The 17,752-nt window shown below is 40.0% G+C and overlaps 1 protein-coding gene across 5 annotated transcripts in view; it reads right to left on the bottom strand.

The window, feature by feature from the left end:
• The window catches only part of fam172a (family with sequence similarity 172 member A), a 563,544-nt gene that overhangs the window by 164,983 nt on the left and 380,809 nt on the right, over positions 1–17,752 (bottom strand). For 4 of the 5 annotated variants that reach the window (XM_059969313.1, XM_059969311.1, XM_059969314.1 and 1 more), the window contains exon 10: positions 13,856–13,940. In XM_059969313.1, the coding sequence (XP_059825296.1) occupies positions 13,856–13,940 (85 nt within the window). Of the gene's footprint in view, positions 1–13,019; positions 13,142–13,855; positions 13,941–17,752 lie in introns of those variants that run through there. The other variant, XM_059969310.1, reaches the window with a different exon arrangement.

Below are 17,752 nucleotides of genomic sequence, written 5' to 3'. Positions count from 1 at the left end.
TATGGGGAGAAGGCAGGAACGGGGTACTGATTGTGGATGATCAGCCATGATCACAGTGAATAGCGGTGCTGGCTTGAAGGGCCGAAAGGCCTACTCCTGCACCCTTTGTCTATTATCTTAAGGACAGGTTACAGAAGATGGAAAACTCTTCAACTGCCCCATTGTTTGGTGGGAATTACACAAATATCACTGGTGCCATAATGGTACATACAATTATTGTTTAGATTTTATAATTTCAACTATTAGCCTACAAACTTCCACAATTCCCTTCACAATTTTCCTCTTTGTGTGATGTTCTATTGCACTCATGTAGATGATTCACTTATAGCCAGCTTTTCCATAATTTAGTAATTAATGCAAACAGCATTTAGTTGTACTTGTTTCAACATGAACAGCTTTTATACATTCAGAAAAGACAAGAAGTTTATTATTATGATTGAAATGCTTCTTCTCACATCAAAGCTTCCTTTTATATCCATTTCAGTGAGAAAGGGACATCCTCAGTGGGTGGACAGCAGTACAAAGTATCATTTCCTTTATTAGCATATTATAATCAAAAGGATCTCTGGAAGATCACATGTATTGCTGACAGCTCTGTAATCCAACACAATGAATTCCCCATTTCATGAAAATACCCTTTGTGATTGCATTTTTTGTGCATTTCAACAATCTTTGTCCATCTTTGCATATTACCATACTGTCACCATAACAACAGCATATTGTAAAAAAAAGCTCATATGGATTGATTGATAGAACAGATTTGCTACTTTTTGTATTTACTTATTCTGTTTTTGTCTGAATTCTCTCCATTTCATAAGATGAATTAGTATCCTTAATTTGGGAAATATAAACAGACAGTTGGCCAACTGGAAATATTCAAAGTGCAAAATGGAAGGGCAGGGAGTATTTTCACCTGCACATCAGGGTAAAAATCTAACCTTCTTTAGTTAGAGATATATCATGATACCAGATCCTTCTGGCCCAATGAGGCCGCATTGTACAATTACACTCAAGTGACCAATTAGCCTACACAAAACTAATCAGTAAACTCCAAGACCTGGGCTTCAATACCCCCTTGTGCAAGTGGATCCTGGATTTCCTCACTTGTAGACCACAGTCATTTTGGATTGGCAAAAACATCTCCTCCACAATCTCCATCAGCACAGGAGCATTGCAGGGACGGGTACTTCGCCCCTGTTCTACTCGCTTTACACCTATGACTGTGTGGCTAAGCACAGCTCCAACACCATGTACAAGTTTACTGATGACACCACTGTTGTGGGCTGCATCAAAGGTGGTGATGAATCAGCATACAAGAGGGAGATTGAAAACTTGGCCCTGTGGTGTAATAACAACCTCTCACTTGTGGACTTCCAGAGAGGGAAACCAGAGATCCATGAGTCAGTACTCATCAGAGGATCAGTGGTGGAGAGGGTCAGTAACTTTCAATTCCTGAGTGTCACTATCTCAGAGGACCTGTCTTGGACCCATCATATAAATATAATTGAAAAGAAAGCACAACAGCACCTTTACTTCCTCGGGAGACTGCAGAAATTCGGCATGTCATCAAAAACCTTGGGAAACTTCCGTAGACGTATTGTGGAAAGTGTGCTGACTGACTGCTTTATGGCCTGGTATGGGAACACCAATGTCTTTGAGCAGAAAATCCTACAAAAGGTAGCCAGTACTTCACAGGTTAAGCCCTCCCAGCCATTGAGCACATCTACATATGTTGCCGTAGAAAAGCAGCATCCATTATCAAAGATCCTCACCGCCCAGGCCATGATCTTTTCTCAATGCTGCCATCAGGTAGAAGATCCAGGTTCCTCAGGATTCACACCAACAGCTTCAAGGACAGCTATTACCCCTCAACCATCAAGCTCTTGAACAAAAGAGGATGACATTTATTCTATTTCTGTTCCACAGCTGATGGCCTCACTTTAAGCACTCGTGCTAGTGTAAAGAGAACCATAATCAATGACGTAATAAAGAGAACTGTTCCCATCCCTTTTGCTTTCCTGGCCACATTGTATCAGAATCAGGTTTAATATCACTGGCACAGGCTGCGAAATTTGATTGGTGACAGCAATACTTTGCAATACAAGAAAAATACTGTAAGTATTATAAGACACACACACACACATATATAGAAATAAATCATGAAAAAAAGCAAAAGTAATCAGGTAGTGTTCATGGGTTAGCTCACTGTCCATTCAGAATCTGATCACCCTTGGCTTTTTACACTTCAGCTTGCAACTTGTATGACTCTCATCCCTTATGAAATTGACTTGCATACTTTCTTACTTAAAATATAGCATATCCATTAGTCTCCACTTAATGAAAGCAGTCTTGTTTCAGGAAACCGATTTGTAATGTCTGTGCAGGTCAGGTGACCTGGAGCGGCATGGCAGATATAAAAGAGCTAATCCCATACAAGAAGCAGGCAATCAAACACCCGGTGAGCCACTTAGCTCTCACTGTGGGAGCTGGTGAAATCAATGAGTCTGTGGAAGGTTCAGGTTAGCTGGTGCAAACCTTGATATTTACTTGCTACAGCACTTTAAACCATTAAGCTGGCAAAAAAACCTTGACCATTCACTATTTGACAATCCCTTTAGATGCCAATCTTACAATATTAACCTTGTGTTCTTTTCCTGCAGCTCTATCAGTGAAATTAAGGCAAGAAGAATATTGTGGGTTATTTGGCCCTCTAAAATACCCTTACTGTTCAGATGAGTAACAGAATTTGGGGGTAGTTGATAGGCCAAAAGCCATTTTATTTTTTTAAAAATCTGATTTCATGATACAGACTAGAATAGGCCTTTCCAGCCCTTCACACCGTACCACCCAGCAACCCCCAAAAACTCTGATTTAACACTAATCAGAGAACATCTTACAATGACCAATTAACCCACTAACCAGTACATCTTTGGATTGCAGGAAACCCATGTATTCCACAGGGAGGAAATTATGTTAACAACAACAACAACAACAACAACAACAACAAGCACTTTATTAATCCTGAGTGGAAAATTCTTTTGTTACAGCAGCAACATTTAAATGCAAACTTAGCAGTGTGCAGACTTAACTAATAATAAGGTACAGAATAATAATATACACAGTAATAATTTACCAATGTGCAGTAACATGCAATAATAATGAACAAAATAATAAAACAGAGACTATATTACTGTGATGTGTATTTTCCTGTAACACAGAGATGAACTGTTGTATGTGCTTGTTGCATTTGGTGGGAAAGATGTTCTGTATTGATCCTGTGACAGTGAAGCTGAATGAGTCTGTTCAAAAAGGAGCTCGCTCTTACCCCTTCTCTTCACCAGCCATCACCTCCTTACCTGCCATTACCTCTCCCTTTCCCTCATGGTCCTCTCTCCTCTCCTATCAGATTCCTTCTTTTTCAGCCTTTTACCCCTAGAACCTTACAGCACAGAATATTACAGCACAGAAACAGGCCTTCTGGCCCTTCCTGGCTGTGCTGAACCGTTTTTCTGCCTAGTCCCACTGACCTGCACCTGGACCATATCCCTCCATACACCTCTCATCCATATACCTGTCCAAGTTTTTCCTAAATGTTAAAAGTGAGCCCACATTTACCACTTCATCTGGAAGCTCATTCCACACTCCCACCACTCTCTGTGTGAAGAAGCCCCCACTAATGTCCCCTTTAAACTTTTCCCCCTTCACCCTTAACACATGTCCTCTGGTTTTTTACTCCCCTGGGCTCAGTGGAAAAAGCCTGCTTGCATTCACTCTATCAACATCCATCATAATGTTATACACCTCCATCAAATCACCCCTCATTCTTCTACGCTCCAGGGAATAAAGTCCTAACCTATTCAACCTTTCTCGGTAATTCAGTTTCTCAAGTCCCGGCAACATCCTTGTAAACCATTTCTGCACTCTTTCAACCTTATTAATATCCTTCCTGTAATTCGGTGACCAAAACTGTACACAATATTCCAAATTCGGCCTCACCAATGCCTTATACAATCTCACCATAACATTCCAACTCTTATACTCAATACTTTGATTTATAAAGGCCAATGGACCAAAAGCTCTCTTTACGACCCTATCTACCTGTGACGCCTTCTCTTCTCCTCACCTTTCACCTTCCCAGTTTCTCACTTCAGTCCTTTCTTCCCCCACCCACTGACCTTCCCCTTACCTGGTTTCACTGAACACTTGCCCGATGTACTCCTTCCCCCTCCCCTCAGCTTCTTATTCCTCTCGTGTCTCAGTTGAAACATGTTTATGCCTTTTCACAGATGCTGCCTGACCTGCTGAGTTCCTCCGTCACTTTTCTGTGTACTGCTCTGGATCTTCAGCATCAGTAAATACTTTTGTGTTTAAGAAAAGGGGAAAATTTACTCTGGTCAGTGTCCAGTCTGGAAAGAAATAAACTACAGGAACAAATTGTTGATGCAAGTACGGGCCCAATAGAGTGGTATGGGGCTGAAACACACATATAAATATGTACACCAATAAAACAGGTGCAAAGCATAAAATCTGTTCAGGAAGTTGAAATAAACCTTCATCCTTATCTCAAAAAGTCTGGAATATGAAAGTAAGTACACACAGTGGCCACTTTATTAGGTACACCTGTATATTCATGCAAATATCTAATCAGCCAATCATGTGGCAGCAACTCTATGCATAAAACCAGGCAGACTTGGTCAAGAGATTCAGATGTTGTTGAGACCAAACATCAGAATTGAGAAGAACCATGATCTAAGTGACTTTGACCGTGGAAGGATTGTTGGTGCCAGATGGGGTGGATCAAGTATCACAGAGAATGCAGATACCTTGGAATTTTCACGAACAATAGTTTCTAGAGTTTACAGAGAATGGTGCAAACATTCCGTGGGTGAAAATATCTTGCCAATGAGAAAGATCAGACTGGTTCAAGTTGACACAGAAAGGTGACAGTAACTCACATAACCACCATTACAATAGTGGTGTGCAGAAGCCCATCTCCAAACACACAGCATATCGAGCCTTGAAGCAGATGGTCTTTGACAGCAGAAAACCACAAACATGCACTCAGAAGTCCACTTTATTAGATGCAGGAGGTACCTAAGTGGCCACTAAGTGCAAACAATGCTTCAGTTGCCATGAGCTATGATTATATGATATATAGTACTGCATTACCTTTTCTATGAAGAAGGATACATGGGGCTTTTAAGGGTAAAGTGCAGACTTTCCTAAATGCTATCAGAGGTCAGAGAATTAGGTTATACAAACAGGTTACACAAACTTGATTTGCATTTCCTTGAGATTCAAAAAGGATTAAGTAATGTGATGTAATCACAGCAAGACTACCCAAATTTAATGTAGCAGAATTAGCAGCTGAGCACTGGGAAATAAGTGTATTGAACATGTAATATCAATGGTGCCTTTACTGACCTACCTACAGAATACGGTAAATTAAAAAGTGTTCTACTTCATAAAATTGAAAGCCAGAACTTTACAAAGATCTTTCATTTGTATTGGTACTAAAGAAACTGTAACTCCTAAAGACATTAATAAAGAAAAGAAAAACAAATTCAGAATCTTAAATTTGTTTGACATTATAGCTCTTGAAAGTATTTATTTATTTATCTATGTATTTTCTAGAGTTACAGCACAGAGTAAGCCCTTCTGCCCTTTGAGCTGTGTACATAAAGCTTAGAGCTGAGAAAAATAGAGGGCTATGGGTAACCATAAGTAATAACTAAGGTATGTACATTCGGCACTGCATTGTGGGCCAAAGGGCCGGTATTTTGCTGTAGGTTTTCTATGTTTCTATGTTTTCTATGTCACCCATCAAACAATGACAACCCCGACTTAATCCTAGCCTAACCACAGAACTATTTACAATGACCAATTAGCCTACTAACAAGTACTGGACTGTGGAAGGAAACAGGAGCACCCAGAGGAAACACATGCATTTCATAGGGAGGATGAAAAGACTTCTTACAGAGGACTCTGGGATTGCACTCCAAACTCTGACAGCACAAGCTATAATAGCATCATGCTAACATTGATGCTACTGTGGCACTCAATCTAGTCTAATCTAATGCCATGGCATCGAATCCACCAGCTTACTAAGGATCATAGTACTTGTTAATAATATATATACCTTGAACTTCAAAATGCTGCTACAATTGTGTATAAAACCTATTCACCAATAGAACTGTAATCATGTCATAGACTATGGATATTTTATTTCTGTGTTTTTGCATGAAAGAAGATAACTTTGGTTAAACAAAACCAACGTGCCCAATGTATAAACAGGACCAAATGCAATGGCTACTTGCCATAATGTTAGCTTCCTGATGCAAGACAAGAACGTTAACGTGGTTTAATTTGTAATCTATCATCTGTAATAAAAAAGTTGTTCAGCTGTACATGAACTCTACAATAAGGCTATTGAACACACAGACTCATACCCATAGATGGAATAAACATATAGGGGATAACACCTTAAAGTCAAAACATTATTGAAGATTTTGGCAAATCTCAGCAGACACTGCATCAGATTAAACCAAGAGAGAGATTGCCCTCCAATCTCAGCCTGTTAATACCCTGGAATCTCAGAATGACTGAGCTGAACGAAGTACTGTTTCATATGCGATGGTAGCGACATTAATTATTCTGCCATGTTAAAATAGGACCAGAGAGCTTTCATGCATATTCAGATAAAACAACAATTATAGTAATCCTGCTTGCATGATGCATGAAAAGTTGTGTATTTAAAGTCAGGAAGAAGAAATACAGACACCACACAATTCATTAATAAAGAATGCATATGGCCTTCGAAATGCTGCAACATTGGTGCATAAAATTTACTCACCAATAGAACTGTAATCATGTCAAACACCTGGAGATTATTTCTGTTTATGAAGAGTAACACACACAAAAGTGCTGAAGGAACTCAGCAGGTGAGGCAGCATCTATGTAGGAGAATAAACAGTCATCAGTCCCCTTCATAGATGCTGCCTGACCTGCTGAGTTCCTTCAGCATTTTGTGTGTGTTGAGCTGGATTTCCAGCATCTGCAGAATCTCTTGTGTTTTCAGTCTATTCTGCTTATGAAGCTGCAGGACCTGAGGTCTGGAGAAGACAGCTGAGTAGAAACTCAGCCCTGGTACAAGATTCACTATTCATGTTGCACTGATCCTCTGAGGCGCAGAGTCTAGCTCTATTAATGGAATAGGCAACATGTGATTGAAAATTAACTTCTACCCATAGAGTGCAAAATTACATCCAAGAAAGCAGTTCCAGCTGCGTTAGTCACTGGCACAGTAGCAAGTGGAGTACAGAATATTAATTACTGTAACCAGCAGTAGAAATCCTGTGAATATGACACCAATGAAGTAGCATCTGGGACGGCAGTAAATAAAGCAGCGATCTCACAAGACACAGCATTCAGTAAATTAGATTGCGTCAAAGAGACAAGATGGGGATTTCAAGGAACAGAACAACAGCATGCTAATTCTTCGGTGCAATAATTATTACTGCACTAAACCATCCTAGAGTTGCATGATGTGACAAATTAAATATAAGACTATCATCGTTTTTCTAGCTATATTTTTTAAACAAATATGTATTTTTGATTGCATATATATGCCGTATGTTGCAAATCCAATTTTCTGTCTTCAATAAAGATAATGTTTAAAGCATAATAATTGTTTAAAGTTAAGAATCTCTGCCTTCCCAGGGTAATACCAGAGGGCATGCATTGAAGGTGAGAGGGAGTATTTCAAAAGGAATACTGTACGTTAGAGGCTTTTCAGAGACACTTTGATAGGCACATGAATATGAGGAAGTAGGAAGGGTATGAACATTAGGAGGGATTAGCTTTTTGGGTTTTATATTTACTTTTTAACTGGTTTGGCACAACACAGTGGGCTGAAGCCCTGTTCCTGTGCTTCACTGCTCTAGGTTCTATATTCAAAGTTGACCAGGACACTAAATTAGCTAGTAGAAATAACTGTGAAACAGTAACTCTTTTAAAAACAAAATCTTATCATAAATGCTACAAAGCAAAAAAAAGTGGATGGGCTCTATGATTTTGAACTCTACAAACACAATTCAGTGAAGTACATCAGTCAACTGAATCATAACAGGCAATTAAACCACACCAGAGCTTCTCTGGAAATCACTGTACTGGATCTTATTAAGGATACCTTGGTCCCTGGAAAGAGTGAAGCCACACATCATCCAAGAGTTATGTGGAGGGATTACATCAGCTAGAAACGTATTTAAGCTTAAGTTGTGACTTGTTCAGGCATTAAAGATTTTGCAAAGAATGAATAGCGTAGTTGGAGCGAAATGTTTTTCATTGGAGCTGGGTCATTCATTTGTATGATAGGGAATTCCCAGCTGAGTTTTGATGTGAGACCATTGATTGGGATGCATGGGCATTGGAAATTCAAAGAAATAAAACAAAGTAATTAGTTTGATATGCTCATTATGTCAGATAATTATAAACTATTTCTACAACTTCACAAATGTGATAAAAAAATGAATTTCAAAATAATCTAGCTATTTTTACCAAATAAAAGCCTACTACATTTCACCAATGGATGAAGTGCCCTACGTCTTTAATGCGTTTCCAATCTGCAATATACAATCTGGTACCTTTAGCTCTCTAGGTATTTCATTCTGCATTAGCTGACATAATAGAATTGTGCACATAATTGAAATATGAACTTGTGTGCATCTGTCAACATCTCACAGATATTTTGACGATCAGCTAATTAGTTGTAGGGAAATTTAATGACATGGTAAGTTGTATCTTCATTATCAGATGGCCACACTAGATTTGAAATATAAAGAAATGAATGAAGGCTTCAGTGCAATGTGCTTTGATATTTAAACATGGGAAAATAAAGCTAAGTATTCAATGTACCTGGTACAAACTGCAATGGGGAAAAATAACAGAAAGGCTTTCAGAAATACAGCTATGTAAGTGTTGAGCTGCAAAACACAATAAGCTCTTGCCTTCAGTTTTAAACTACAATCCAAATCTATTTACTATACATTGGATTCTGGTTAATTGGGACACATCAGGACTTTACATTTTGACCCAATTAAGTGGGTGTTCCAATTATCTGAAGTTTCATAGAAATAGTTAAAAAGGTATAGAAAAGAAAACCTGAGTAAGAAACTGTACTTAAGTGAAATACAGAACTAATTAGAACACTACCAATATTACTGCAGCACTATAAAACTGTATTAGTTCCTAATAATTTTTGACAGAGGAATTCATCCAGCGTATGCAATGAACCAAGTCAGCAGAGACACCTAGTACAGATAATGAACTGCCTCCAAACAATGCTATCAATGATTGCATCCTCAAAATCTTTATCTTCATCCTAGTGAAGTCATTTCACTTTTACTCCTGGCTGTTTCTAGCATCTCCAAGCCCAAATGTTTCAAACCTCAGTGAGCAAAACAGTTCTGAATTGTCTTACTGCTAATATCTCACCAACTATCAGTGACAAAGATCACTGCTTTTTGACAACAACGCACACCACTGATGCTATTTAAAAGCTGTTCGCTCTAAGCACGGTGTACTGTCTAAAGGCCATACAAGTGCATGCTACTAACACTTGTAGAAACGGTTCAAAACCAGTCTTCGGCCCCAATTAAGCAGCAAATAAACAAAGGGAATCATGGCTCTTTTCTTAACTGTTTTTTTCCTTTAAGAGTTGTCCCAAATAAGTGGTTGCACCGATTTAGCAATGACACAAATATTTGAAAATAACTTGATTTCTCTCATATAGAACTTGAATATCACAAGGTATTGATGGAGCTTTCTTCTTCAGCCTAAGATTCAGCCAACACCTCATATTCTACTACCCACCTCCATCCACAAGGGGCAATTTATAGGAGACAATCAACTGCATATCTGTGGAACATGGGAGGAAATAAAAGGAAACAAACATAGTTACAGAGAGACAGGAATGAAGCCACACTGCTGGAGCTGTCAGGCAGGTGGAACACTGTGCTGCCCCAAATTGGCCATCTGGCATCTTGAATTTTCTTCTGTTCATTAAGATCTTGGCTGATTCAAATTTATTCATCCATTTCCTGACCCCAGAACTCTTGATTCCATATTGATTACCAGCCTATCCAACTCAGATTTCAAAGTTGAAAGTCAATTTATTATCAAAGTACATACATGTCACTACCTACAAAAATGAGATTCCCTTCTTCCAGGCATTCACAGTCGAACAAAGAAATACAACAGATTCAATGAAAAGTTACACACAAACAAAGACTGACAAGCAACCAATGTGTAGAAACATAAATAAATAATTCTGAGAACATGAACTGTAGAGTCGTTGAAAGTAATTTCTGGATCAAGGAATTCCAAAGATTCACATTTCCTCCTCATCTCAGTCATAAGTGGCTGCCTCTGACTTCGAGACCATGTCCTCTGACTCCGAGACCATGTCCTCTTGTCCTGGATTAGCCCATGAAGTAAATGTGCTCCAAACATCCATTCTGTGAAACACCTTAAGAAACTTATACACATTAACAAGATTGCTTCACATTCTTTTTATCCCCAGAAAGGACTTGTTCAACTTTTCCTCAGCAGGATTCTTTACAGTCAAGAGAAAATCTGCAGATGCTAGAAATCCAAGCAACACACACAAAATGCTGGAGGAACTCATCAGGCCAGGCAGTATCTGTGGAAAAGAGTATAGCTGATGTTTCAGTTGGAGACCCTTCATCAGGGCTGGAGAAAAAAAAAAGATGAGGAGTCTGAATTAGAAGGTGGGGGGAAGGAAGAAGAAACCCAAGGTGATAGGAGAAACTGGAAGGAAGGGAGAGGAGCGGTGAAGTAAAGAGGTGGGAAGTAGATTGGTGAAAGAGATACAGGGCTGGAGAAGGACAAAAGGCCATGGAAGAAAGAAAAGGAGGGAACACCAGAGGAAGGTGATATGCAAGAAAGGAGATAAGGTGAGAGAGGGAAAAGAGATGGAGAATGGTGAAGTGGGGGGGGGGGGGAACGTTACTGGAAGTTTGAGAAATTTATGTTCATGCCATCAGTTTGGAGGCTACCCAGAAGGAAAATAAGATGTTGCTCCTCCAATCTGAGTGTGGCCTCATCACAGCTGTAGAGGAAGCCATGGATTGACATGTTAGAATGGGAATGGGAAGTGGAATGAAAATGGGTGGCAACAGGGAGATCCCGCTTTTTCGGGCAGACAGAGCATAGGTATTCAGTGTAGTGGTCTCCCAATCTATGCTGAGTCTCACCGATACACAGGAGGCCACACTGGGAGCACCGGATACAAGCAGATGACCCCAACAAACTCACAGGTAATGTGTCATCTCACCTGAGGACTGCTCGGGGCCCTGAATGAGGGAGGAGGTATAGGGGGAGGTGTAACACTTGTTCTGCTTGCAAGGATAAGTGCCAGGAGGGAGATCAGTGGGGAGGGACAAATGGACAAAGGAGTCTCATAGGGAGTGATCCTAGTGGAAAGCAGAAAATGGGGTGGAGGTAAATCTGTGCTCGGTGGAGGGATCCTGCCACCAACCTGATGGCATGAACATCGTTTTCTCGAACTTCGGGTATGCCCCCCCACTTCACCATTCCCAATCCCCTTTACCTTCTCTCACCTTATCTCCTTACCTGCCCATCACCTCCTCTAATGCTCCTTCTGCCTTTCTTTCTTCCATGGCAATTATGTCCTCTCCTATCTGATTCCCTGTTCTCCAGCCCTGTATCTTTTCCTAGCTCTTTATTTCAGCCCTCCCCTCCCTCTCGGTTTCATCTATCACCTTGTGCTTTTTCCTCCCCTCCCCCCACCTTCTAATTCCTACTCCTCATCTTCTTCTCTCCAGTCCTGATAAAAGGGTCTTGGCTCAAAATGTCAACTGTACTCTTTTCCATTGATGCTGCCTGGCCTGCTGAATTCTTCCAGCATTTTGTGTGGGATCCTTTCCAGTGTCACTTTTTCATCCTTTTCATTGACTGTATATAACAAATGGATACACTCTCACATACAATTCCAGCTCACCGACATATCTGCCATGTTCACTGCATATCATCATTACCTTTGACCAGAACCTTCACTGAACCAGCCACAGAAATTCAATTTTTATAAAAGCAGTTCAGGGATAGGGTATTCTGTAGCAAACAACTCATTTCCTGACTCTGCACTTCCTTGTCTATTTCATGAATAATGGTGGGCCTTAACTGGCACCGTTGTTATAGACCGAAGGGTATCTAGAATGTAGTCACACAGTAACTCTTTTTCCTAATGTGCTACTTTCTAGTACATAATTTTTCTAATGTGTAGATTTGCAGTACATATTTATTGTTCTATAAAGATTGTTACCTTGCCATTGTGGAGGGACTTGTGAGTTACTGAGACCTGAGAATGATGCTGTCCGCAGTTTTGCTCCTGCTAGGGCCATCCATGGTGCTAAGGTCAAGGGGGCTGTTCCAGATAAAGGTGATTCAACCAAGACGTCAAGATGGTGACACATCACAATGGCAGTGAAGATGGAGGAAAGCTGCAGCAATGAAGGGTCACCAGTCGTCTTGCACTCCATGCCATTGGACCCTCACCTTAATCTGCCATGGACCCTGTGGTGGCTGCCTGTACATCAGCTTCCCCACGTTAAACAAAGTCATGCACAGACATTCTCCATTAAGGGAATCCACCCGCACACACAGTTATTGTTTGAGCATACAGAAGTGAGCCACCAGCAACTGTCACTACAGTCCTTATGCAGAAAGCATTTCCACAGCATTCAACAAAGAAGGAATAGACAGAGTGTTTCCTCATGTGTCACCCTATTTCATTCAGATTTATTTTATTTTATTGTATGTACAGTGAAATGTGTCATTTGCATTAACAACCAACACAACCTAAGGATGTACTGGGAGCAGCCCACAAGTATCAGCACACATTCTGGTACCAACAGAGCACGTGGACAATGTCCAGCAGAACAAGAGCAAAATAACACAGCAAAACAAGAACAGCAATGAGACAACAGCAAAAAAGTGCGCGTTTCCTCCCTAATACCCACTCACAAACACAGACAGGCCTCCAACCACAGCACAGACAACCTCCAGCCTCCAACCTCCACTGGAATTGATGTGATTTTCCAACCTTAAGGATGAGATGAAAACAAGGATTTTGATGAAATATTTTGGGAAGTGGACCTCAATGTCCAATTCTGAGTATATGGCTAATCTGCAGGAATTCTCATTTTTAGATGTCTGTGAGGGGTGCCTTGTAAATCAGCTTTTCCATGTGTGAATCTAAGGCTGAGGGTGCAGCAGAAAAGCAGATCCACTTTTACTGTTATGGTGTTACAGTAGAGTTGTTGTGATATGTCTAAATAATTTACCAGAATGGTACAGGGTCAACAACTGGTCTGAGCATGGGCTCGATACACTGTCAGTAGGTTACCGTGCCAGGTTTTCAATATTCTGTTGGTCAGGAGGGTGAGGGTGCCACATTTTCTTCCACTGTACATGGTAAACCTGATGGTTTTTTATTAGGATACACAGCAGTTTCATAACAACCTTTACTGACGCTATCTTTTTTAATTAACTGAGTTTAAAATCCCTACCTGTGGTGGTGGGATTTGAGCTCTTGTCTCTTAATTGCCTGTCCAGGCCGCTGAACAACACCCAGTAACTAACCACAGCATCGGAGTAAAATGAGTAGTTTCAGTTCATAAAAAAATCCCTTTAGGAACAACGACTGAAACATCCCTCTTCAAACATTTGAAGTTAATTCCTTATTCAACCTTACATGTAACTTCTCTAAGAAAACCTTACATATGTCCAGTCTTTTGGAAAAGGCTAACTGAAATACCTGCAGAGACTCGCGGGCAGTCTGGAAGCATAAACTCCACTGGTGTGTCCAATGGTTCAGAGCTCGATACCCAGTTACGGCAATGCTGAAACACAAAAGGTGGGGAAATATTCAGTGCTTGAATTCCAATATCATGCATGAATTGTTACTTTCCATCTCATTTTCAACATTATTTTAGATAACATCAGAATCAGATTCATATACTTGGCAAGGACTTGGTCAGCCACTGGTCCAATGACCACGGTCCATCAGCCAATGAAGGCCAATGGACCATCAATCTGAATCTGAATCATTAGATTCAGTTTCACTTATTTAGCACAGACTTGATCGGCCAATGGATCATGTTCTACAACTCATGGAAAATGCTCCCCCACCACCCCCTCACCCCTGTGACTGTGTGGGTTTCCTCCAGGTGCTCTGGCATTCTCCCACAGCCCAAAGACGTACTGGCTAGTAGGTTATTTGGTCATTGTAAATCATCCCGAGATTAGGCTGAGGTGGGTTGCTAGGTGGTGCAGCTCATTGGGCAGAAAGAGTCTGTTCTGTGCTGTATCTCTAAATAAAATAAATCCTGAATGTCCCACCCAAGCATGTGCTGCATACCATTAGACATAATATGTGCCCCTAGGCTTCTCTGTGCTTTAGCATGTTAGATGTATTGAGATCACGGAAGGGAAATAATTGACACAGCACAATTTACACAGGACTTGCTTTTTTACAATCAGCATCTGATGAACTAGTTGTTCATTCAACTTATTTGTAAGCATCTTCATCTGATAACAACACATTCACAACAAGCTACAAATACAGTGGCAAATCTTAGTTATGCAATTTGAACAATGTATTAAAAGACAATATCAGAATCAGACTTATTATCATTGATCTCTGTCATGAAACTCGTTTTGTCATTCTGTGGCTGCAGTACTGTGCAATATATAAACATTACTATGAAGTACAATAAGAATGTTTAAAAAATAAACAGTGCAAAAAGAGAGCAAAATAGTGAGCAAGTATTCGTGGGTCCAGGGATTGTTTAGAAATCTGATGGCGGAGGGGAAGAACCTGTTCCTAATCTGCTGAGTGTGCATCTTTAGGCTTCTGCACGTCATGGCCTCTTCTCAGTATATCTAATATTTAATAATATCTGAGGAAGGTTCATCATTTTGAATGATTTCTCAACATTAATGCTGATGAGTACAAAAATATTACAATTGAGGCTATTTACTTATCAATAAAAGCAATTAATGTTAAATAACTTTTGCTCCAGTTTGTGAACATACGTTTGAACATTTTGATCTTGATAAACAGCAAAGTAGGTGAATTATGCACAAAATAGTCATTGTTATGAAATGACTATTGCAGATTAAAATGTTACAGAAACGGAGAAATATCTTGCGGATGTATAACAAAAATATTTTAATATACCTCATATGAATATAGAAGTATTATGATATGAACATTGTTCAGGAACGGAATAAGAGATTTTCGGAGGTGTGCCTAATATACTGCATCTTAACTAAAGCACAAATTCCAAAAATATTTAAGTATTCACTTCAAAATGAAAGATTGAACCACATTTTGTTGGTTGGTGCAGCTGAAGAAAACAGCATTTATGTAGCATGGATAAAGAAATGGGTTCCATATCACTTTGAAACCTGTTAAGTTCACAGAAATAATCCCCTGAAATACAGATTTGATCATTTTTAACATATAACCACCATGTAAGGATTATTTTTCTTGGTAATTGCTAAAACTGAGCTGGATACATTGGAAATCTGTATTTATTTATGAATTGCTGATCCCAGAGGAATGACTGTGTTAGGCAATAATTGTTAAGTGCTTGGGAGATGTTTTTTATTGTTCAGGTATAGACAACTGCCAATTACATCCATGTTATTGATTGTGGAAAAAGAGACTAGAAAATGGAAAATGTCATTCAAGTAAAAGTTCTGTATAGTATACTAATTCTCACACTCAAAAAACTTAGAACTTTTATATTTTAAAAATCTTACAAGATTAATGAATGTATCACATTCCAAAGAATTAAATATGAAACATTTGACGTTCTGTATTTTACTCTCAAATTAACAATAGATTCAGATATTTAATTTATTACAATTCATTCTTGCAAATGAACTTCGTGAATTGTCATGATGTTTGTGAAATCCTCATATATTGTGCAGTATAATCATCAGCCGTAGCATGATAGCTGGACAACTTCATTCAACTGAGCCAAATACTCTGCACCAGACTTCAATAAGTTGTACGAGGGGTGATTGATGAGTTTGTGGCCTAAGGTAGAAGGAGATGAGTTATTAATTTCAAATTTTCTGAATAATCAAAGAGTTGAACTGCACGTGTGTGTAATGAGACTAGTATAACTCATCTCCTTCTACCTTAGGCCACGAACTTATCAATCACCCATGCTGTGGACATTTTCTGGAGGTCCAAGATCCATATGCTCCACGACTGCTGGACTAAGTGTGTAAATGTAGGAGGGCACTATGTTGAAAAATAAATGTGCTAGGTTTTCTAAAATTGACTCCTTCTACCTTAGGCCTCAAACTTACCAATCACCCCTCATAGCAAGTTGTGAATGCAGTCCAGTATACTATGTGAACCAAACCCCTGCCACTTCAACAATGATAGAGTTCATTTTGTTCTTCTTTACCACTCTATGAGCCTCTGCATCCAACAAGTTATTCTCCACTACTTCTGCTAGCTCCAAAGGGATCCTGCCATCAAATATTTTTTTTCCCTTCCTCTCTCCGTTTCCATAAGGATTACTCACACCCTGATTCTCTTGTCTATTCGGCCCTCCTCACTAATCACTTAACCCCGCAAGTGGCCAAAAGACTACATCTGTCCTTGCACCTCCTCCCTCACCTACATTCAGGTTCTTTCCAGGTGAGGAAACACTTGTGACCTTGCTGGTGCTCCTGGTGTGGATTTTACTACACTGGTGAGACCCATTGTAAACAGGTGGACCGCTTCACTGAGTACCTCCACTCCATTGTTCTTCTTGGGCGTTGGTATGATTGTTGCCCTTTTGAAGCAGATGGGAAGCTTCAGCTACAGCAGTGAGAGATTGAAGATGCCCTTGAACACACCTGCCAGTTGGTTGGCAATGGCTTTCAGTGCCCTACAGGTATACCATCAGGGTCTGACACCTTGCAAGAGATCACCCTCATGAAAGAAGTTCTAACACCAGTCTCTGAGACAGAGATCACAGGGTCACCAGATGCTGCAAAGGTTCACACCCTTTCTCAGTGTGCATAAAAGGCATTGAGCTCAGGTGGGAGTGAAGCATCACAGCCACTCAAGATGTTAGGTTTTGCTTTGTAGGAAGTGATGGCCTGGCAAACTGCCAGAGCTGACATGCATCCAATTCAGTTTCTAACTCAATAAGAATTGCTTTTTCTGCTCTTAAAACAACGCTTTGAGGATGTGTCTGAACTTCTTGTATAGTTCTGCTTCACTGGTCTTGAATGCCACAGCATTTCCTGGTTCATCCACAGCTTTGGTTTGGATATTTCTGGTATGTTCTCAAAGACACACCCTAATCCACACAGGTCCTAATGAAGCTGGTGACAACTATGGTGTATTCATTCAGATTTGAAGATGAATCCCTGAATACAGTCCAGTCTGCTGGCTCAAAGCAGTCATGTAAGGGCTCCTCATCCTCCCTTGACCATATTTTCTTGTTCCTCAACAATGGTGTGGTGTCTTTCGTCTCTGCCTGTGTACCAGGAGTAGAAGTACAGCCAGGTGATTGGACTTTCCCAAATGTGGACATGGGATGGCATGGTAAGCTTTTCTGATGATGGTATTCAGTGCTCAAGTTTGTTAGCTCCATAGGTTCCACGGGTGATATGTTGGTGGTTGCTGTTCAGAAAC

The sequence above is a fragment of the Hypanus sabinus genome, chromosome 5, assembly GCF_030144855.1.
Source record: "Hypanus sabinus isolate sHypSab1 chromosome 5, sHypSab1.hap1, whole genome shotgun sequence".
Classification (NCBI taxonomy): Eukaryota; Metazoa; Chordata; class Chondrichthyes; order Myliobatiformes; family Dasyatidae; genus Hypanus; species Hypanus sabinus.
The sequence above is the reverse complement of the archived record's forward strand: the minus strand, read 5'-3'. Positions and strand labels throughout refer to the sequence as shown.